This window comes from Trichosurus vulpecula, chromosome 3 (genome assembly GCF_011100635.1).
Source record: "Trichosurus vulpecula isolate mTriVul1 chromosome 3, mTriVul1.pri, whole genome shotgun sequence".
Lineage (NCBI taxonomy): Eukaryota > Metazoa > Chordata > Mammalia > Diprotodontia > Phalangeridae > Trichosurus > Trichosurus vulpecula.
The window spans coordinates 157,268,064-157,291,199 of record NC_050575.1 but is presented as its reverse complement, the minus strand read 5'-3'; the positions used below and the strand labels follow the sequence as shown (position 1 = coordinate 157,291,199).

Here is a 23,136-nt window from a genome sequence, read left to right as displayed (position 1 = left end):
TCTCTACTCACTTCGCCACCTAGCTACACCCCGCCCCACCCCCCTCCAGTAGGCTTCTTGAGGACATATCTAAACTTGCATTTCCCTCTGTCATGGTGCTTTGCATACAGTAGAGCTTAATGGATGTTCACTGAATCTTGAGAAGCAACATAATACCACAGACATGGCTTTGGAGTCAGAGGACCTAGGTTTGAACCTTGTTTCTGTCATGACTAATGAGACCCTAAGCAAATCACTTAACCTTTTGGGGCCACAATTTTCTCATCTATAAAATGAAACAAATCCCTTCCAACTCTAGATCTGTAGGTATTTAAAGGGATTTGGGGACTAAGGCTAGAGAATAGCCTCATCCTTCTTCACAGTGAGTCGTGTGAGGTTTGGCTGTGAGGGTGTGAATGGCTGAGTGGAAAATTGGTGGAAGCCTCCTCTGACTCCCCAGCTCCCTCCCTCCACTCGCTTTGTCCATCGGATGTCTAGCCTTGCTCTTTCATGTGGGCAAATCTGTAGTGCATTAGTGAGCAATGGGTGGCTTACTGTCCTTGTTCTCCCTGCCCCCGCTCAGTTATGTTGGGGAGTTTCCTGGAAAGGTCACAGAAGACGCTAGAGAGAAAGGCAGATCTTCACCTTCCCCACTCCTAACCCTCAACCTCTAACACTAGCGGAGCCCCTGGATCGCTCTGCTGGAAATGCTGGGACCCAGCCACATTGCCTGGGCCAGCCGTGGAGCAAAGTTGGGAGGAGGATGTGGCTTTAGGCTCAAATCCCTCTCTCGGCAGCTCTCCAAGTGGACCCTAACCCTGCCTCTGCCTCCCCCATCCTGACCACAGGAATGTCTTCCCTGCTTTGTTGTTCTCCGAATTTGGGGTCTAGTCCTGGCAGGAGGAAGAAGTTGGGGTGGGGGGGGAGAGGGGAGGAACCCCATCTCCAGGAGCCACTGGGCCTGGCTGAGAGCAGACGCTCTCTCAGTGCAGACCGCTTGGCTCACTGGGAGCCTCTCCGGTTTCCTGCTTTCTGGTCTTTCCAAAGTATTTTTTTCATTCCTAAGAATTCTTCCCATATGGAGCTGCTCCAAGAATGCAAGGAGAGGGATTAATGTGTATATGTGCCTATGTGTATATAGCAGCACTGTGTGATCATATGTGTGGTATATGTATAACTAATGCCCATGCAATTGTGTATATGTGTGGAACTGGGTAAGTATAGCTACCGTGCTTCTATATGTCTCTCTGTGTGGGAGTTTGTCTATATAATGTGGATCTGATTTTGTCAAGTATTGTGTATGTGTACATGTATGTATATGTGGCAACCTTGGTGTGTGTGTGTGTGTGTGTGTGTGTGTGTGTGTGTGTGTGTGTGTATATCTGTGTCTGTGTGTCTGTGTGTGTGGTGAGAGGGAGGTAGGGGAAGACAATGGCAGGATGTTGGCCAGAAACCCAGACACCCTCTGTCTGGCATAGAACCCTCCTTTTTCCCAACCCCTGAATGACTGCAATTCCCATCAGGGGGAGATCCAACCGCTGGTGGGTGTGGGGAAGCTTAGCTGCTGTTTGACTTCCCTGGGCCTGATGTGGCTTCCATGAATGTAGGAGGGCAATGGAGCATAGGTTTGGAGCTGGAAGGGACCTTAGAGATGCTCCAGTCCAACCCCCTCATTTTATACAGGAGTAAATAGACCCAAAGGGGGAAAGTGACTTACCTAAGGTCACACAGGGAGTAAGTCATTGAGCCAAGATTCAAACCCAGGCTCTCTGACCGTGAGCCTGGAGCAGGGGTATCAAACTTAAATAGAAAGGGGTGCCACTAAAAGTACCTAAAGATAGTATCTAAGGATGGATCAATATGCAGGCCACATATTGACTTAGAAAACCACATATTAACATTGTCTATGTTCTATTGTATTTTCTTTATTTTATTAAATTATATCTTAATATAAATTTAATTACATTACAATTATATTTTAATCTAGTCTAGCAGCATGTTTAATATTTCTGTCCTAGAGCTCTTTCCCCTACACCACAGCTTCTTGTTCAGTGTGAGCAAAGTGAATAAAGTGGTCAAGGAAATTTTCCAGGAAAAGTTTGGGTATGGGACTGTGCCAGCTGCTAATACTCAGTATGTACTTTTGGACTTCAACTCAGCCTCTGCTACACACACACACACACACACACACACATACACACCCTCAAACCAGAGTTGTGGGAGCCAGGACTCTTGAATTCCATTGCCAGGTTATTCTTTTGACTTGAGACTTGATCTCCCTACCTCTCCCTACCAGGGAGTCTCTATCTCCTTGTCTACTTCTGCCTCAGTTTCCCCTGCAGGCAGTAAGATCAAATTGGCAGGCATCTATTTTGGCCAAGATGGCAGAGATGTCCTGTATCTTGGATCAGTGTGTGCTAGGTATGCGGGCTTAAGGCATGTGACTTATGTAGTAAGGAGAATGGACAAATCTGGGGTGACTATGAGAGTAGGAAGGAGCTGAGGCAGGACCCAGAGAGGTAAAATGCAGGAGCCTAGAGGGGCACTTCAAGCAAGTACAAAGCCAGAGTTTGCACAGACAAGACGACTTTTCCTGGAGCACTTTGGATCTCTTCTTTGCCCCCATCACACTGTATCATCTGTGAATGCATATTACCTCCCCCACCTCCAGCAGAATGTAAATTCCTTGCGGCAAGCCAGGACTATGTTCTTATTTTCCTATTCCCAGTGCCTTGCACATAGTAGGTTAATATGTAGCATAATAAATAGTGACATATTTCTTGAAAGAATGGAGCCTTTATAAGCTAAGGATCCTAGAACGCAGAGCTTGAAAGGGCCTATAAGGCCATCTAGTCGAACCATCTCATTTTACAGGTGAGAAAACTGAGCCCCATAGAATTGAAGTGGCTTCCTAAAGTAATATAGTTAGTAAGTAGTCAGTCAGTCAAGAATTTATTAAGTACTTTCTATGTGCCAGGCACTGTGCTAAGCCCTGGGGATACAAAGAGGCAAAAATCAGTCCCTGCCCTCAAAGGGGCTTACAATCTAATGGGAGAGATAACAAGCAAACATAGATGTACAAACAAGCTATATATGGATAAATAGAAAATAATTAATAGAGGAAAGGCATTAGAACTAAGAGGGTTTGGGAAAGTTTCCTGTAGAAGTAGGATTTTAGTTGTGTCTTGAAGGAAGCCAGGGAAGCTAGTAGGCAGAGATGAGGAGGGCAAGCATTCTAGGCATGGGGAACAGTCAAAGAAAAACTCCAGAGCCAGGAGATGGAATGTCTTGTTCTTGGAACAACAAGAAGGCCAACGTCACTGGGTCAAACAGTACATGGGGGTACAAGGTGTAAAAAGAAAGGTGGAAAGGTGGCAGAGGGAAGCTAGGTTATGAAGGACTTTAAATGCTAGAGAGAATTTTCATATTTGATCCTGGAAGTGATAGAGAACCACTGGAATTTATTGAGGGGGGGTGGAGTGGGGAGGGGTAACATGGTTAAACCTGAGCTTTAGGAAAGTCACTCTAGTGGCTGGCTGGAGGATGGATTGGAGTGGGGAGAGACTTGGAGCAGGCAGACCCCTGTCCCCAGCAGACTGTTGCTGTAGTCCTGGTGTTAGTCGATAAGGTCTGTACTAGAGTGGGGGCAGTGTCAGAGGAGAGGAGGAGGCTCGTCTGAGAGATGTTGGAAAGATAAAATTGACAGGTCTCAGCAAGAGATTAGATATGGGAGGTGAGTGGAGGATGACCTCTAGGCTGCTAGCCTGAGGAACCCGAGGATGACATTATCTTCTACGGTAATAGGCAAGAATAAGTAGCATTGTCACCATTCCAGTCCAGCTCCTCTGACTTCAAACCCAGGATTCTTTCCCCTGTCATACTAAACAGTGACAGGATTCAAGCATATAAAAGCCAAGAAAGAGGATGGAGATGAGAAGCAAGGGCCTAGACCTGGTCACCAAGCTCTGGGTGCTAGGAGTAGGGCAGCCCCTTGAAGCCTGAAGGGCCAAATCCTGCTTTACGCAGTGTGAAGTAATTTAGGGAAGAAAATCCCCTGAGAGGGGACCAAAGCTGGAGACACAAGAAGGTTCTAGAAGTGCTTGGGTAAACTCCAAGAGGGCAGAGCTATGGCAGGTTATTTAGGAAAGCTTGAAGTGTTATAGACCCTGTGGATACCTGATCCTTGGAAGTGGTACTAAGGAGAGTAATCCTGGGCTCCCAGAACAGAACTTAGCCCCCAGTGCCCAACAGAGGCAGAACCATGGGCTGGAGGGACTGGTACCAGCGGGTGTTGTGGGAGAAGCAGAAGTCCAAGGGTGGGGGTGGGGCACTTCCTCTGGAAGCCCTGGGGCAGGGCTGAGATTTCTGGACTGGGATGCCCTGGGTGAGCAGGGAAGGGAGGAGCTACAGAGAGAAGTAAAATAGACTCTCAGCTCCTTCTGAGCTGGGGTTTGGGGGTAGGGGTGGGGGGTGAGGCAGAGAGACAAAGGAAAGGTTAGCAGGGAGGAAGGGAGAGAAGTGAGAGGGGGAAGGAGGAGAGGAAGAGGGAGGGATGAGCACTTGAAAAGCAAAAATCCCCAGCCTGAGTCCCTTTTCTGAAGTGCCTAATTCATGCAATCACAGTTCTAGAGCTGGAAGGGTCTTCAGAGGCCATCTACTCCAGCCCCTTTATTCCATAGAGAGGGAAATTGAGACCCGCAGACATTAAGTCACTTGCCCGTGGTCACACAGGTAGAAGGCATCTGAGGTGGAGTTTGAACCCACCAAATCTGCTGGATCCAGTCTGTGCCCTTCCCATGGTACCATGGCAGCTACTGAGCTGAATGATGGTCCCACTATGCAGGCCAATGTGAGGTGGTGGAAAATTATGTCACAAGAGCCAAAAGGCTTAGGTTCTAATGCCATTCTGACTTGTATGACCTTGTGCAAATGTCTTAAGCTCTCTGAACCTCAGTCTGTTTTTTTTTAATCTCTTAAATGGGGATGATAATCCCTGCCCTACCTATCTCACAGATGGCATTACTTGGACTAAATGAAATAATAGATGTGAGAATACTTTATAAAGGCTGTTTCCTTTTCTCTCACCATGATGTAAATGCAGGGTGCCTGTGTTATCACTGTTTTGTTTTCTATTTTAGCATCTGAGGACACCTCTGTGAAGGAATCAACCGGCCCAGCTGGACAGTGAGGGCATGACCAGCTGCTGCCATCAGTCACCACACAGGGACAGGACCCCAACCAGACATGCTACCTGCAGGACCCCTGTAAGGGCCACAATGATCAGCCAGAGGTGCCGCCGCACCCTGCTTCCTGAGTCAGGCTCTGCTGTTTCCAGAATCAGCTGAGTTTGCCCTCGTGCCACCAGCCAAGTCCAGAGTGTGAGTCCTGCTCTTTGGTGCATGCACCATGAGTCACAGTGCCAGCTCCAGGCTGGCCGACTCTCCACAGCTCTCCAAGAGCAGCCTCTTGAACATCCTGGGCAGTCCTTCGCCTGAGCGCATGGGCCTAGCCGACTCTCTGCCCCCCACCCCACAGAGCGGGACCCCATCTCCAGGGCCCCCACCACTGCCCCTGTTGCCTGGTGGGTCCCCGGGGCTGGATGGTGACTGGGAGAGCCGGGAAGAACTGCGCCTTCGAGAACTGGAGGAGGCCCGGGCCCGGGCGGCCCAGATGGAGAAGACCATGCGCTGGTGGTCAGACTGCACTGCCAATTGGAGGGAGAAGTGGAGTAAGGTGAGAGCTGAACGCAACAAGGCACGGGAAGAGGTGCGCCAACTTCGACAGAAGCTGGAGGCATTGACTAAGGAGTTGACAGGGGCCCGTCGGGAGCGGCAAGAGGCCCTGAACCAGAGTGAACAGCTGAGCAAGGAGGTGGCTCGACTTAAGGGGGCCCGGCTGCAGGAGGAGGAAGAGGAGGAGAACCATCAGGAGGGAGAGGAGGCTTGTGAAGAGAAGGGCAGGGGCAAGGAGAAGGAACTGGACAATAGAGTGGCCTCAGAGAAGGAGAGCCAGGGGGGTGGCCCTGAGCAGGAGCCCGTGCGTGATGTGGGCTTTGAAAAGCCAGCCAAGAATAAAGTAAGCAAGCTGGGTGGGTGGGAAAAGAAGAGCATTCCCCCATTCCATGCACAGAAAGGTCACCTTTCTCCCTGCAAACCAGCTGGGCTCACCCCTGTGGTCAGGGCACATTATCCAAGGCCGTAAGGGCCTAAGGCTCATAACCCTAATGCACTATAGTAAAGCCACTTCAGGAAGTGTCCCTGGAAGTGGTGGGGCAGGCAGGAGCCTTTTCCCCTAATCTGGATTCAGCTCCTCCAGCTTATACACAAACCAGAAGATTCCCTCTACCTCCTCCCTCTAAGCCAGAAGCCAGATCCCTACAGCCAGCAGTAAGGCCTGGTAACTGGAGAGAACCAGAATGGATAGTGGGCCCTCTGGTGACTCGCCCACAGCTCCCCAAGAGTGGCTTGAGACTCCCAGTTACTTCCCTGGGGCCAGTGGTTTGTTCTTTGGCAACAAGTGCTTTTGCCAAGTGCTTGAGAGATCACAACTTGAGTGTTGGGCGAGTCTGGGGATAGGAATCCCTGGGGATCTGTGACACTTTCTAGGAAAGCGTGATCATTTGAGTAATAAGAATCCAAATCACCCAGGGTTAATTGAGCACTAGCTATGTGGCTAACAATGCTGGGCCCTACTAGATAGAAACAGAAAAGCAGGCTAGTGGTGAAAGGAACACTGCCCTAGACCTCAGTTCTCATCTCTGCTTTAGCACCAGCTGGCCAAGTGACTTTGACCATGTCATTTCCTCTTCATTAGCCTTTCTTTTCAGTTTTCAATGTTGTCATTTTCAGTCATGTCCAACTCTTTGTGACCCTTGTTTTCTTGGCAAAGACACTGGTTTGCCATTTCCTTCTCCAACTCATTTTACAGATGAGGAAACTGAGGCAAATGGGGCTAAGGTCACAGGGTCACATAGCTACTAAATATCTGAGACTGGATTTGAACTCATGAAGATGAGCCTTCCTGACTCCAGGCCTGGCACTCTATCTCCTGTGCCACCTAGCTGCCCAGTTTAGTCTTGTGTAAAGTACAAAGGCTGCATCTCTAAGTTCCCTTCCAGCTGAAAATTCCATTTTCATCGCTGTGTACTATGGGACCATGGATGCATAGGCAACAGATGGGGAAACTGTGACCCAGAGATTTGAAGCCACATCTCCCAAGTCCCCTAACTTAGTATGTGGCAGAGCCAGGACTAGAGCCCGAGCTTCTTGATTCTGATCCAAAGATTTCCCACTACACTAAACTTAGTGTTCACTCCAAACCCGAAGTGGCGAGGGCTGGAAGGGCGAGGGAGTCTGCTGAGTAATGTCCAACCTGGGGGTACTCTCCACAGGAGCTGGAGCTGATGGAGAACCTTCTGAAGAGTAAGCAAGAGGGGCCTGAGAACTGGGAGGCACGAAGCATGGGGAGTGTCCGTGCTACCTTCAGCCGGCAGGAGCGAAGCCGACTACTCTGGGAGGAGGTGTCCACCATCGAGGAAGATGTCACCAAGGTGACTGCCCTGAAGCTTCGGCTGGATGAGTCCCAGAAGGTGCTGCTCAAGGAACGAGAGTGAGTATGAGCAGCTACTGGGCATGTGAGGTCCTTCAAGGCACCCTATTCTGGCTGTAGTTGAATTGCCCTTTTGGCCAGCTGATCAGCACAGTGGCCAGGGGGTTGCAGCAGCCACGGAGAGAGTAAAAAACTGGGACCCAGCCTAGAAGGTGAGGGTGGACCTTTCAGTAAAATGTGGAAAACAGGATGCTGGAATGGGGTATGCCTTGCCAGAAAACTCCCAGTGCTGAACAAAGGCAGGGAGGCAGAATGGGGTGGAGCAATGTACGCCAGCATTCGGATGAGCCCAGAGGAGTACACAGACCAAGTCTACTAGTGTTGATGGCATACAGAATAGGGGATACTGTGAGGAGGTTGCCTGGAAGTGGGTTGGGAGGGGGGCGTCTTCTTTTGTATTGTTAAGGAGGGAAAAGATGTAAAGCTGCTGCTTCCCCAGTAGGATCTTTGACCACTCCCTTCAATAACCAACAACACTTCCAGGAGGGAACAGAGAAATCCAACCTCCAGTGGGAACACTGCATGGAAATCCCTAAGGGATAGAACAGGGAGAGCCAGGCTCCCGAAGGGCTAACCAGGCCTTCCCCACCTACCCACCCACCCCTAAACCCCCAGGGATAAGCTGTCACTGAGCAAGAACATTGAAAAACTGGAAGGGGAGCTCAGCCAGTGGAAGATCAAATATGAGGAGCTAAACAAAAACAAGCAGGAAGTACTGAAGCAGGTGAGACCCTCTCCTACCCTCTGCTAGTCTTCCAAGCTCCTTTCTTCTGCGCACCAGCCCTCCTTTTATCTTCTTCATTTAGGGAGGGTGAAGACAGAACACTCTTGGTCTCTCATGTAGGCTTATCTGTGTCCACCAGAGGGTGCTGTGAGCCCAGGAGAAAAAAGTATGGCACAGCAATACAGAAAATCAGTAAGAAACATTCAAAGCTGGAGAAGACTCTGGAAATCATGTGATCCAGCCTCCTGATTTTATAGGTGGAGAGACCCTGGGACTAGGAAGCAACTCTTCTTTCCTTCACCCCACCCCCCAACCCAGCTTTGAGCAGATGACCTGCCCCCTTCTTAACTCCTTGAGAACATCGAAACCATCCAAGATGAGCTACATCAGTGCTCTCCTTTATCCCATCCCTTCTTAGCATCTTCATGAGCTTTCTTCTTCTTCCTCTTGGTCATCAAAGAAGAACTATCCCTATCTGTCACCAGGGCCACTGGTCCCTTTGATCCTATTCTCTTCCACTTTAGGCATCCACTGTGACTTCTGCCTCTGTGTCTAAAAACATACTCAGGTCTTCCCAGTAGTTCTTTGTTTTCTTTTTCTTTTCTTTTCTTTCCTTTTCTCTTCTCTTTTCTCTTCTTTTCTTTCCTTTTCCCTTCTCTTTTCCCTTCTTTTTTTCTCTTCTTTTCTTTTCTCTTCTTTCTTTCCTTTTCTCTTCTCTTCTCTTCTATTCTTTTCTTTTCCCTTCACCTTCCCTTGATTCTTTAATTCCAGCCACATCTTGGAAAAAGCTATCTCAAACTGACACTTTGATCTTCTTATTACTACGCTCCCCACAACCCTTTGCAATCTGCCTTCTTCACCATTGTACTGAAACTGTCCTCTCCAGGGTCACTGTGACTTAATCACCAAATTCATTGGCCTTTTATCTTTCTTCATTCTCCTTGGCCTCTCTGGGCCTTTTAACTCTACTGTCAACTTCTGCTGGAAAGCCCCCTCACATGGCTTCAGAGACGACATACTTGCTTGTTTCCTCCTTCCTCTAATGGAATGGAATACTTCCATCTCTTTGGCTGCTTCCTCATCCTTTTCCTGGCCCTTTAAAAGTAGGCACTCTGGGAGGGCTCTTGGCCTTATTGTATCTCTACCCTTTCTCTCCCTTGGCCATCTCGTTTACTCCAGTTACTCCTATTACCACTGCTGAGCCTGTGAATCCCAAATCTATCTAGCTCTATTTTACCTTCTGAATTCCAAGCCCATATCTCTAATTGCCAGTAAGATATCCCTATCAGAGTGTCCCACTTCTTACCATGTCTAAAAACTAAGCTATTATCATTTACCAAAATCTGCTTCTTCTTCTGACTACACCATTTCTACCTGTAACACCACCATTCATCCTATATCCCTTGTTTGGAATCTTGGTGTTATGGTTGACTCTTCTCTCTTGCTGACTTCTATTCAAGGAGTTATGACGTAAAATCCTACTGATATCCCTTGCATCCCATCTCACACCAGTTCCTTCCTTCTATCACTACTGCTATCAGTCTAGTACAACCCTTCATTACCACCCACCTGAAGTATTATGGTATCCTCCGAACAGGTTTTTCTACCTCCACTTTCTTCTTCCCCTTCTCTCAACCTTTCTCCCATCCATCCTATTTAACCACCATTTTTTTTAAATGCATAGATCTGGCCATATCACTCCTCTGCTGAAAAATCTTCAGTGGCTCCCTTCTGCTTCTTGAGTAAAGTGCTAACTCATTTGTCTGGGATTCTTGGTCTTTCATAATCAAATACCACCCGACCTGTCCAGCCTTATCTCATATTACTTCCCTCCATACACTCTATGCATTGACCAAAGTGGACTGCTGTCTCCTCCCAAAGAAACTGCACCTTCCTGCCTCCATGCCTTTGCTTATACAGTTCCCTGTGCCAAGAATGACCCCCATTCACCTGTTGAATTCTTACCCATCCTTTAATGCCAGGCTCAAATACCACCTGCTTCCTGAAGCTTCCCTGATTTCAGGGAAGTCTCAACGTTCTCCTGCAGCTTCACATAGTATTTTGGTTTTGCACTTTCCTCATGCAATTATCATGGAATATTATGAATTATACTTCAATGTGTCTGTCTTGTTCTCCTACTTGGCTCAAAAGTCTATCAGGGCAGGGACTAATTCTTAATTAAATTTTTTATCGCCTCCAGTATCTAACACAGTGCTCTGTACAAGTAGGCAACCTTTGCTAAATCAATGGAGAATGTGGTATAGTAAACAGAATGCTAGATTGGGAATCAGGAAGACCTGGGTTCCAGTCCTGCCTCATACAATTACTAGCTGTATGACTCTGGAAAAGTCATCTAACCTTTCTGGGCCTTAGTTTCCTCCTCTGCAAAATGGGTTAGAGGGGGTTAGACTTGAGAACTTCTAAAGTCCTTTCCAGCTTTAAATATGTGATTCTCTGATCTACAAATGATTTGTCTGAATTCACACCAACTTAGTAGAAGAGCCAGGACTGGAATCCAGATCTCAAACTCCCAGTCTAAGACTGTATACTGTGCTAAAAATAATCACCATAGAATTAGGAATTGATGGGATTTTAGAGGTCACCTCTCTCCATCAAGCTAAAACTCTCCTGGATGACCCAAGAACCCCAGGAGCTTTCCTTGTTCCCACTGCTTATCCCAACCGAGAGGCACAGCTTCTTTCTCGATCCTCTACAGGAGGGCCACATGACCTCCAAGGTCCATACCAACTCTCAGGGCATTGCTACTCTAACATCCTCTGTCCTAGAATAGCCCTTCCAGTGTTCAGTCTGTGGCTCCGATTCTGTCTGTGCTCTACTCTTTGCCCTTCTGCCCCAAATTGTACAGTTCTGTCCTTGCCCTCTGGATTCTCTGGTGTCCCAGACACATGGGGTGGGGAAATCGGTGTTGTCTCCACAGCTCAACATCCTCAAAGAAATGCATCAGGATGAACTGGGCCGTATGTCAGAGGACCTGGAAGATGAACTTGGAGCTCGGTCCAGCATGGACAAAAAGATAGCAGAACTTCGGAGTGAGGTAAGGTGGAGAGAATGGGAAGGGCTGGAGGGATTCAGAGGCCCAGCCAGCAGGCTCAGCCATGGATCTGGGAAGTTTCCAGGATCCTGCTCTTCCACTTTAGCCAGGCAGGCATTTATCATTCATAGGATTTCTACTATGGCAGGCACAATACGGAGAGAAGCAAGGCAAAAGGAGATAGTAATTCCTATTCTCAAGGAGCCTCCATTATGATGGGGGACATACCAGCAATCTACCAACATTGTGTGAGTGTTTGCTGTGGGAAGATCTGTGTTCAGTGCTCGGAGAAGAAACAGAAAAAATGGCCATAAAGGACCCTTTCTGTGCACTCAAAGAGTGCCAGTTTGGTTAGGGAGATAAGTGGTGTGTGTGTGTGTGTATACACAAATAAATATATATAATATGTGTGTGTATATATATAATATATATAAACACATACACATATATACATCTATATATACACACATACGTGTGTATATGTATGTATGTCTAAGACATATTATGTGCAGGTATGTATACACATGTGTATGTGTATATACATGTGCACATTTATATGTTTCTATAAGTATGTGTATATTAATACACACATATATCTATCTATAGAAATATATATATATATATATATACACATACACACACACCCATACCTATACAAAGACAGAGGTTCCTATCCTTGAGGATCTTCTAATAATAAGGCTTTATCCCTCAGGAAGCCCTGGTGTGACGGGAGCCTCAACCCTCAGGAAGCCCCCAGCCTATTTGGGGAGGACATGCACATGTGGGGAAGGCATAAGACACGTACAACACAAATGTACAAATAAATCCAAGCTAATTATAGCTGCTGCAGCTGGACTTACTTCCTATAGCCAGAAATGGCCCAGCAGGATTGGGAGCTGGGGGAGCCCAGCTGGGGCTCTTCCGTCTTCCCCATGCAGAGTAGGTCTCTTTGAGATTCTCGCACAACTTACTTCCCCCCCCAGATGGAGCGTCTGCAGGCAGAGAACGCTGCTGAGTGGGGTCGCCGAGAGCGGCTTGAGACAGAGAAGCTAAATCTTGAGAGGGAAAACAAGAAGCTTCGAGCGCAGATTGAGGACCTAGAGGAGGTGCTGGCCCGCAAGCGGCGCCAGACAGCCAGCGCCCTGGATTCGGACCTCAAGGCCATCCAGGCTGAGCTCTTTGAGAAGAACAAGGTGGGGGGACCTGGACCTGGGTGGGTACTTCAGCTGTGGGTGAGGGAGGAATGGTATATCAAGCGTTGCTAGCATTTATATAGTGCTTTAAGGTTTGCCAAGCACTTTACACATATGATCTCGTTTGATCCTCATAAGAACCCTTTAAAGTATCCCCATTTTACAGATGAAGAATTTGTGGCTGAGAAAGGTTAAGTGACTTGCCCAGCAAAGTGGCAGGATATAAAATAAGCCCACACAAACCATCAGCATTTCTTTACATCACCAACAAAACCTGCAAGAAGAGATGGTAAGGGATCCCCCAAATTGCGAAAATTATTGTTTCAAATGGCCTTTAGTTGAATTTCTAGGATTTTCCAAGTATATCATCTGAGCAGGATTTGATTTCAGGTCTTCCTGAGTCCAAGTCCAGTGTTCCATCCTCTATATTACCTAAGGAAACCCGTGGCCAGGACACAAGAATGAGCCGCAGCCAGGGAACATCCAATCTCTTCTCCTAGAGTGGGCTCCTAGGAGAGTCAGTCAATAAGCAAAGCACCTACTATGTGCTGGGCACATACAAACAAAGGCAAAAGACAATCCCTGCTCTCAAGGAGCTCACAGTCTAATGGGAGAGACAAGATGAAAACAACTATTAGAAACAAGATATAGGCAATAAATTTGAGAAAATCAACAGGGTGACAGACCTTGGCTGAGCTAGGCTGTGATGTCAGAAGCAGAAACATTGTCTCCATTTTTTGCCCATGGACCCAACAGTCAAGGAAGACTCTTAGAAAACTGGAGGGATTCAGGTTTGACTTGGTTTCTTTCCCTTTTTCCCCTGGAGGATTGTGTCCAGTTTTGGCTACCATATTCTGGGAAGGATTTACAATTCAGAGGGTGTTCAGAGGAGGTGACTAGGGTAGTGGAGGGCCTCAGGATCATGGCATATGAGGTTCCAAGGGAACAGAAAGCTCCTTGAAAGCAGAGGCTGTTCTTCCTTCTTTCCTTTCTTTTTTCTCTTTCTTCTTTCTTCTTCTTCTCTTCTTCTTCTTCTTCTTCTTCTTCTTCTTCTTCTTCTCTTCTTCTTCTTCTCTCCTCTCTCTCCTCTCTCTCTCTCTCTCTCTCTCTCTCTCTCTCTCCCCCCCTCTCCTTCTTCCCTCCCTCCTTTCCTTCTTTCTTTCTTTCCATCCCCTAGTATAGTGCCTGTAGTAGACACTTAGGTGCTTTTTGAATGAATAAATCAGTTGATTTATTTGATATTCATTCTAAAGGAAAAAAGTCTTAGAAGAGATATGATAGCTGCCTCTAAATATTTGGTGGGACTTCACAGGTGCTGTTTGACCACAGAGGACCAAACTAATAACAATGGGTGGAAATGAGAGACAGATTTAGACCTGGTGAAAAGAAAAACTTCCTCCAAGTTAGAACTGTTCAAAGTGGAGATAGCCTCCTTGGAAAGTAGTGAGTTTCCCCCCTCCCTAGAGGTCTTCAAGCAAAGACAGGATGATCATTTGTTGAATATTTTTGTAAAGTGGATTGTTGCTCGACTGTGGACCTAGATGGTCTCTGAGATACCTTCGAATGTCAGATTCTGTCATCCTTTGGTGGTGCCCCCTTCCCTTAAGGACCCAGAGTCCTCATTCATTTAGCATTCAGCAGGTCTTTATTGAGGGTTGCTTTCTTTGCCCATCCCTATCCTAGCAACCAAAGGAGAGAGAAGCCTTTTCATTCCTCTCTCAAGAATAGCAGTAACCCATTCTTGGCCAAAGTCTTGCAGTCTCTTCCCCATTTCTCTCCCTTCTGGCCTTTGCGTTACACTGTCTTTTATGGCCTCCCACCTCTCTTTCTTAAAAAACTCTCCTTGGGTTTCCATGGTTGTCTTCCTGGTATTTCATCATGGCTTCTTAATAAACAAGTATGTCTAAGTGTTTACTATTCAATTCAGTTCTGCAAACTCTATTGAATGTCTGCTATGGCAAGGGCATTCATCCAGTCGATGTGATTCTGCCCACCAAGAAACTGACAATCTAGTTGGGAAAAGAGATGCATATGGAGTTTAATTCAGAAACGCTGCCAGGCGATGGGTTACCCGGTTCGATACCTGTGTGACCTTGAACAAAGTCATTGCCCCTCTCTTTGTATCCCCAGCACTTGGCACACAGTATGTACTTAATAAATGCTGGCTGCCTGGCTGACCTAGCTGTGTGACATGATGCCCAATCACGTCCTCTCTCCAAGCTTAGTTTCTCATCTATCAAATGGCAATAATGATACTTGCCCCGCCCACCTCACGGGTTGGTTGTGAGGGTCAAATGAGATTATGGAAGTACTTTGGAGTCTAAACACGTCATGTCCCTAAATCCTAGAATCCAGAGTTGACCCTGGAGGTCATCGAGTCGATCCCATACTTAAGTCCCCTCTACCACAAAACCAAACAGCAGTCACCAGACCCTTTGCTTGAGGATCTCTTGTGAGAAGGAACCCGTGTCTGCCAAGGCGGCCCATTCTGCTCTGATTATTAGGAAGCTGGTTGGGTTTTCTGACATCAAACCTCAATCCATTACTCTACACCTCTGCCCACTATACCTCATTCCACCCTTTGAGGCCAAGCAGAACAATCCAATTCTTCTTTCAGAGCCCAGCCATCAAACGCTTAGATGGTCATCACGGTTCATATCCCTCAGTCTTCTCTCCAGGCTAGCCATCCCTAGTTCAATCAATCAATTAACAAGCATTTATTAAGGCTTACTGTGCAAAGAAAAAGAAAGACAATCCCCTCTTGCACGGAGTTCATATTCTAATGGAGGAGACAATATAAATTAGAACAGAGAAGATAAATACAGGGTAGATGAAAGTTAACCATTGAGGGGATGGCCTTAGCACCCAAGGGGACCGGGACAGACTCCCTCCTGGATGAGGGAGCCCTGGAGCTGAATCTTAAGAGAAGCCAGGCATCCTCAGAGCTAGAGACTGGGCAGGAGACCATTTAAGGCATGAGAAACAGCCGGTACAAGACATAGAGATGGATGATGGAGTGTTTTGGGGGAGGAAATGGTCTTGGTCAATATGACTGAATTGAAGAATGTGTGGAGTGGGAGTAGCACGTAAAAAGATTAGAAAGGTAGGAGGGGGCCAAGTTGTAAAGAACTTTCACTATCAAACACAGGACTTTATATTTGATCCCAGAACCACTCGAGTTTATTTATTAAGTTTGTGTATGTTGGCCGGGGTGGGTGATGGGGGTACATATGACGTGGACAAACCTATACTTTAGGAAAATTACTTTGGCAGCTGAGTAGAGGCTGTATTAGAATGGGGAGAGATTTGAGACAGGGAACTGGCTTGAAGACCATGACAGCATTCCAGGGAAAGGTGGATGAGGACCTGAATGAGGTGGTGGCTGTAGGAGTAGAGAGGGATGCTTTTGAGATGCTTTAGAGAAGGAAATGACAAGGGTTTGGCAACTGCTTGGCTATGAATGGTGAATAAAAAATAAAAAGTCCGAGGATGATATCAGCCGTTGCAAACATGGGTGACTAGAGGGTGGTGATCTCTTCCACATTATAGTGAAGTTAGAAGAAGGGAGAGGTTTTTGGGGGGAGAGAGATAATGAGTTCCTTTTTAGACACGCTGAGTTTATGAAGCCTATGGAACATCTCAACGCTGGCTTCTTCAACGAGACTTCATCATACAGCCTGATGTCAAGGCCCTTTACTCTCTCCATTGCCCTTTTCTTGATGCTCTCCAGCTTCTAGTGATGATACTCAGATACACAGAGTATTCCAGATGACGGCACCTAGATGGCTTAGTGCGTAGAGTGATGAGTCTAGAAGTATAGGAAACCTGAGTTCAAATCCATCCTCAGACATGTAATGGTTGTGCGGCCCTGCGGAAGTCACTCAACCTCCATCAAACCTCTCAGTTTTCTCAGCTGTAAAATGGGGATCATAATAGCCCCTACCTCCCAGAGTTGTTGTAAAGATCAATGATATAAGGATTTGTAAGTGCTTAACACAGTGCCTGGCACATTGTTTATTGTCATCGTTCATTGTGACCTACTCTTCATGACCCCGTGGGGGTCTTCTTGCAAAGATGCGGGAGGGGTTGGTTGCCATTTCCTTCTCCAGCTCATTTACAGATGGAAACCGAGGGAAACAGGGTTAAGTGACTTGCCCAGAGTCACACAACTAGAACATGTCTGAGGCAGGATTTGAACTCCGATATCCCAGAGTCCAAATCCAATGCTCCAACCGCTTCAACATCCAGCTACCCCCCTGGCACACAGTGGGAGCTATATAAATGCTATCACCATCATCATCATTATTTTTACTATCATGATGTTTACCTACATCCAAGTCATTGATAACAGTGTTAAGTGGGAATGGCATGGTGACATAGTGGATAAAGAGGTGGCTTCACTCAGGAAGTCCTGGGTTGAAGTCTTGACCTCTGACACATACTGGCTGCATGACCCAGAGTAGGTCCCTTAAATCCTCTGCACCTGCAGGCAGTTCTCTAAGACTGAACAAAGAAGATGCAGAGAAAGCTTTCTTCTGCTTTGGTAGAACAAGTCGTCGTCCAGCATGAGCTCCTTGCACCGATGAAATCATTGGTCTGATTTTTAAAAAATGTCAGAGCATAGAGCCACGCACAGATCCCAGGGGCACTCTGCTAGAGACAGACAGCCTTTCAGGTGGATTTTTTTTAAACCTGTGTTTTCACCGACAGAGGGAACCCCCAGTGTGAAAACCTCCTCTACCAAGGCAGGTCAGTGCCTTCTAGGCACCCTAGAGCTTTGAAGATTTTCCTGAGTCACTGAGAACATGTCAGGGGCAGAACTGGACGCAGGCCATCCTAATGCTGAAGCTGGCTTTTTATCCACCATGATTTGCTTCCCACCACCCAAGTGAAGCAGATTCAGGACCATTTTAGGTCCTGAATCCATCTCACTTTACTTTTGTTGGGCTGTCCTAGAATAAAAATAGGTTTGTAAATGAGAACTATTATAGTCTGACAACAATAATACTGGTAGGTACTGCTTCCTCCGGCCCTTTTCCTGCTGGGTCTAGTCTTGGCCACTAAGGTGGCAGCATCTTCCTTCTCATCTCACCCTTAGCCCTGCCTTCTTCCCAGGACTGGCAGACCTCAAGCATGTGCACACCAAGCTGAAGAAGCAGTACCAGGAGAAGATGGCAGAACTGGCCCATGCAAACCGGCGGTGGAGCAACATGAGGGTGAGGTCAAGAAGCTGAGGCTGCGGGTGGAGGAACTGAAGAAGGAGCTGGCCCAAGCTGAAGATGAGGTGACTGAGGCTGGGAGTGGGGCCGGCAGTGGTGCTGGTGATAGGGAGAATAATAGTGATTACAGCTGGTGTATATCTATATCTATAGATAGATAGCTAGATATATATACACACACACACATGTATATATACATGTGTGTGTGTATATATATATATATATATATATGTATATGGCTTTATGATTTCTAAAGTGCTTTGCATATCTATTAGCTGATTTGATCCTCCCAACAGCCCTGGGAAGAAGGTGCCAGTATCATTCCCTTTTTATAGATGAGAAAGCTGAGGCTGACATAGGTTAAGTGATTTGCCCAGGGATACCTAGATAGTCAGGATCAGAAAAAGGATTTGAACTCCGGCCTTACCTGACTCCAAGTCCAGCACTCTCTCCACTAGGATATCCAATGACCAGACAGGGGTCTCTGAAGGACTAAGAAAGTTGTGAGTACACTCTACATACGTTATTTCATTAGCTCCTCCCAACAATTCTATAGGGTGGGTGCTGTTATCACCTCCATTTTACAGATGAAGAAACTAAGACTGAAAAAAGCTCAGTGACTTGCCCTAGGTCATGTAGCTAGTAATTGTCTGAAGGCAGGATTCGAACTGACTCCACCTAACCACCTAGTGGCACAGCCCCTGTGCTGGGGCTCAGGATACAGAGATAAGAAAGGTACAGCCCCTGCCCTCAAGGAATTTCCCAGCTAGAAAGAAAGTTGAGATAGTGACATACAAAAAGTGAGCCAATAATACTATAGAGACAGCTCACGTAGTGGAAAGAGCATTAGACCCATGAGAGCATTAGACGGTAGACTTGTCAGCAAATTCCAGTTTTGACCTATAATTGGTGAATGGCCCTGAGCAAATCACAACCTCTCTGAGCCTCAGTTTCCAAAGGAAAATAATCTTTGCACCACCTGCCTCACAGGACTGTTGTAGGAAAATCAGATTATATTATAAATACTACATTATATCTGGTTATATAAATATAAATATTATAAAATAAGGATTCTCATCATTAATGCAATCACTGATGCTGCTGCTGCTAGGCAGTGTATGTAGAATACCAAGTGGGTGAGAGGGAGGGGGTTACATTGCTGTAGGAGGGATTGCTGTGAGCCAAAGGGGTAGGGTGGGGACAAAGATGGCTGCATGGAAGAGTTAGGGACAGGCCTTGAAGGGTGGCCAGGATTTGGAAAGACAGAGAGGAAGGGGAAAGGCAGACAGAGCAGAGGATTAGGGTGGAGGGAGCTGTGAATTTCACCTGCTCACAGAGGGGTAGGAAGGAACCTGAACCCAGGGTGATTGCTGCTGTCTCCATCCCATAGCTGGATGAAGCCCATAATCAGGCTCGGAAGCTGCAGAGGTCCCTAGATGAGCAGACAGAGCACAGTGAGAATCTGCAAGTGCAACTGGAGCATCTGCAGTCGAGGTATATATGCATTGGACAAGAAGCACAAAGGCCTTGGGCAGGTGGGGGGGGCAGGGTCCCCATCAAAGTCACCTCTCCCGTTAACAGAATGGTCACACCCAAATTTCCTATGGCGCCTCAGGTTCAGGGAAGACTCACTGGATTTGGGCCCATGGGATCCTGGGAGATCTGGCGAGCCACAGGGGTCAGCTTTGGGGTAGGCCCCACAGAAGGTTTCCCATGCTCAGCTTGGTCAGACAATCCTTACCATGAACAGGACTGACACAGTGGGGCATAACCTGGAATGGGGCATTTGGGAGAAGACTCAGCTCCTCCACATCCAGGGGCAGGATCCTGTTGTTGACCAGACGGGAAGGGAAAGGGGCCAGGGAGGAGTGACCTGAGAAAGGAAGAGGATGAGGATGGGGGAAAGACTCAGTGGTGGGGAGGACCAGGAAGAAGCCTGCACAGCTGGAAAAGTGAGGATTGAAATCTGGGGAAGGGGGGACCCTGGAGCAATGAGAAGAACAGGAAGGACACATATCAAAGGCAGGAAATAGGGGTGGAAGGGTTAAGGAAGGATGGGGTCTGGAGGGTAATTGGCACATCATATAAGAAGCTCCTTGGGAAATGAATCTCTATAGCTTCCCAACTTTGTCCCTACCCCTCAACAGACTGGGCCCCAACCGAGGATAGGGATTCCTACATATCTGGTCTGGGCTCAGCCCCCAGCAGCTGAGGGTGGCCCAGGTATCCGAATATGGTGGGAAAGCATGGTAGGCCCAGATGGGAGGGAGTCTGGGAATCCTCATAAGTACATTCCCACTGTCTCCTCACCACTCTTCCACCCCAAGGGGGATGGGAGCCCCCAAATGATTAGTCCACGACCCTCTGTCATTGACAAATAGCCAAGGCCATCAGCTGCATAAAGACTCTTTAAACTGGTCTGATCCACTTACCCTCATCTCCCTTCCTGGGCCCAGCAGTGGGAAAAGGGAGCTGAAGGGAAGGGTCAGCCCAGAGTTGATGAGGAGGGAATGTTCAGTAAGTGCCTTTGAAGAGATTGCCTTATCAGCGAGTGTGTGATGGCTGGTCCCTGGGGAGCTCTGTGGGGCCTGGACTTCCATTCACCCTCTCACCATCTATCAAACTCTTCAGCTTTCACCACTCTCACACACTCCTGCATCTCCTCCCCTTCCTCTCTCTTAGATTCCCATTCCTTTTGGCTCTTGCTGGATTCCTCCCTTCTTTCCCCACCCTCCAGACTTACATATCCATTCTCTTCTTCCTCTGTCTTAACGCCCAGCTTCTTCCTCTGTCTGTGACCTTGGACAAGTCTTGTCCTGTGTCTGGGTCTTAGTCTCTTTGTCTGTCAAATAAGGGCACTGGACTAGGTGAGGTCCTTTCTAGCTATGGCGTGCAGTGTTCTGTATTCTAACATCACTGTAATTCAATGCATATTTTCTGCTTTATTAGCCTCCTCTTTCTTTCCTCACCTGCCCTCCTCATTCCTTTGCCTTGACAAGATAAGTCTATATATAGGGGGCAGCTAAGTGGTGGAACGGATGGAGCATCGGCCCTGAAGTGAGGAGGAGCTGAGTTTAAATTTGGCCTCAGACCCTTACTAGCTGTGTGACCCAGGGCAAGTCACTTAACCCAGATTACCTCTCAAAAAAAAATAGTCTATATATAAAGGGCCAGGCTGTGTGAGTGGAAGCTCCAGGAGAGGCTAACAAGAGACTCTCTTCTTGTCTCTAGATCTATCCATAAGCCTTGCTAGGCCCATGACATCTTTTCTTAAGGACTTCCTTAAGAGTCTTCCTTTCTTTAGCTGCTGAGCCCCCCGCTGGCCTTTCTCAACTGTTTTTTCCTAAATGGAGCCTCTCAGGAAAGAGTGCTTTTAGTTCCTTATAAGGGAGAAGCTAGAGAATGTAGTGGGCCCACATTGTCCTTTTTTTTTTTTTTGGAGGGGGGAAGGCAAGGCAATAAATTGTCCTTTTTCACCATTAAGTGGAGCTCAGAATCCCCTCCTCAGGCCCTGACTGCCAAGATACTTGTGTGGGTAACGGCAGTGATGTACCTGAAGCCAAGACTCCCCCAGAGGCCAAAGGGACCTTTGATTTCCATAAGCAGGACTGGCCAGTTTAAAAATTTTCACTCCTACCTAGGCAGCTAGGTGGTGCAGTGGATAGAGCTCTGGGCCTGGAATCAGGAAGATGTGAGTTCAAATCCAGCCTCAGGTGCTTATGAGCTGTGTGTCAATCCTGGGTAAGTCAGTTGACCTCTATTTGCCTCAGTTTCCTCATCTGTAAAATGGGGATAATTAATAGTATCTACCTCCCAGGGTTGTTGTGAAGATCAAAAGAGATAATAATTGTGCTTAGCACAGTGCCTGGCACACAGCGTTTCCTATAGCTGCCTTTTATTTGCCATTCTTCCATATAGCTCTTCTGTGCCTCATTGCCTAGATCCGTACCCACCCGGCAATCATTTGAAAAGGATCCCATAAACTAAGATGTTAATGACTAATAAATCATCCCATCTTCTGAGTGGTAGCATTGGGACAGAGGAGGCCTTAGCCCAAAGGAATGCACACATTCCCAGAGCCGTCCCCAGCTGGGCCCCTTGACCTGGTCTCTGGGCACCGTCACCCGCAGATCTACGTGTCTCCTTTTCACATACAAGTTACATCCCTGCCAAGGAGACCCTATCATGAGGCCTGCTGCACAATTGGCCCTGGACCCTGGCTTCTTGGGGAGGGTTCTCCTTGCCCCTGCATCCCAATAGGAAAGAGATTTCATGTATTAGGGCATTATTAGATCCCAAAATCCCCTGAGGGAGAACACTTCAGGGTTGCAAAAACAGAAAAGGAGTTCTACACATTTTAAGATCCTCCTGTTTTCTAGCTCTTAAAAAGTTGTTTAAGATTTAAAAAAAAAAATTTATTTGGTGTTCAAGTGCCTTTCCAGCAATAAATCCCCTTGAAATGGACCATGGCCCAATGAAGGCTGAGCTCTGAAGTGTCTTCATCTAGGGAGGGGCTGCCAAGTGGTTTTCCCTTTTTTTTTTTTCAACTTTTTGTTTTTAATGTTCTGGGGACAGCGCCACTAAATCATGCAGGAGTAATGGAGGCTTGGTCCCCTCCCTTCTCCCCTCCCTTAATAATTCATGCCTTCCAGTAAAGACGCAGCCATTGAGGCCACTTTACCGGGAGAGTTATGGGTGCGGGAGGGGGGAGAGGGTGAGAAAGGGAGGGAGCCCTCTCCATCAGCAACCGCGTGGCTTTGAGTTGAAGTTTTGCTCGTAAATTTTGGGCCGATGGAATTTTAATGTGAGGAAGAGTGAGGGCCTGGGAGGAGGCTGAGAGCTTTTCCATTGACAACAGGAAAGTGAAGCACTGACACAGAGCCCCTGACACCCTTGTTCACTGCTCCATCTCATCTCTATGCCCTTGAAATCTCCAAAGGTCACCTTCCACCTCCAGGGAGTCCAAAATAAAGAACCATATCTGCCCATTTGGGGGCTCTGAATCTTTGTGGAGGACCACTGCTATACTGTGGGCAGAAGTTTATCTAGTCTAGAATGTATCTAGGACAGGGGTGGGGAACCTGCGGCCTCAAGGCCACATGTGGCCCTCTAGGTCCTCAAGTGTGGCCCTTTGACTGAATCCTTTGTTCTGTGAAGTTTGGATTCAGTCAAAGGGCTGCACTTGAGGACCTAGAGAGCCACATTGGCCTTGAGGCTGCAGATTCCCATCCTTGGTCTAGGACAAACTGGGGATGAAGTTAAGTAATAATACCAACTAGTCTCTGGTCAACACATCCAACATATTGACGTAGACCCCAAATGCTGTGGGAATGTTCAGAGAAGAGAGGCTGGTGTCATTGA

The 23,136-nt window shown here is 47.3% G+C and overlaps 1 protein-coding gene across 1 annotated transcript in view; it reads left to right on the top strand.

Annotated features, from left to right (window-relative positions):
- The window catches only part of CCDC102A (coiled-coil domain containing 102A), a 44,727-nt gene that overhangs the window by 13,073 nt on the left and 8,518 nt on the right, over positions 1-23,136 (top strand). Inside the window, 8 exon segments of the mRNA XM_036749853.1 lie at positions 5,118-6,054; positions 7,370-7,587; positions 8,203-8,311; positions 11,250-11,366; positions 12,347-12,576; positions 17,655-17,755; positions 17,758-17,840; positions 19,166-19,269. Of these exon segments, the coding sequence (XP_036605748.1) occupies positions 5,386-6,054; positions 7,370-7,587; positions 8,203-8,311; positions 11,250-11,366; positions 12,347-12,576; positions 17,655-17,755; positions 17,758-17,840; positions 19,166-19,269 (1,631 nt within the window). The 5' untranslated portion in view covers positions 5,118-5,385.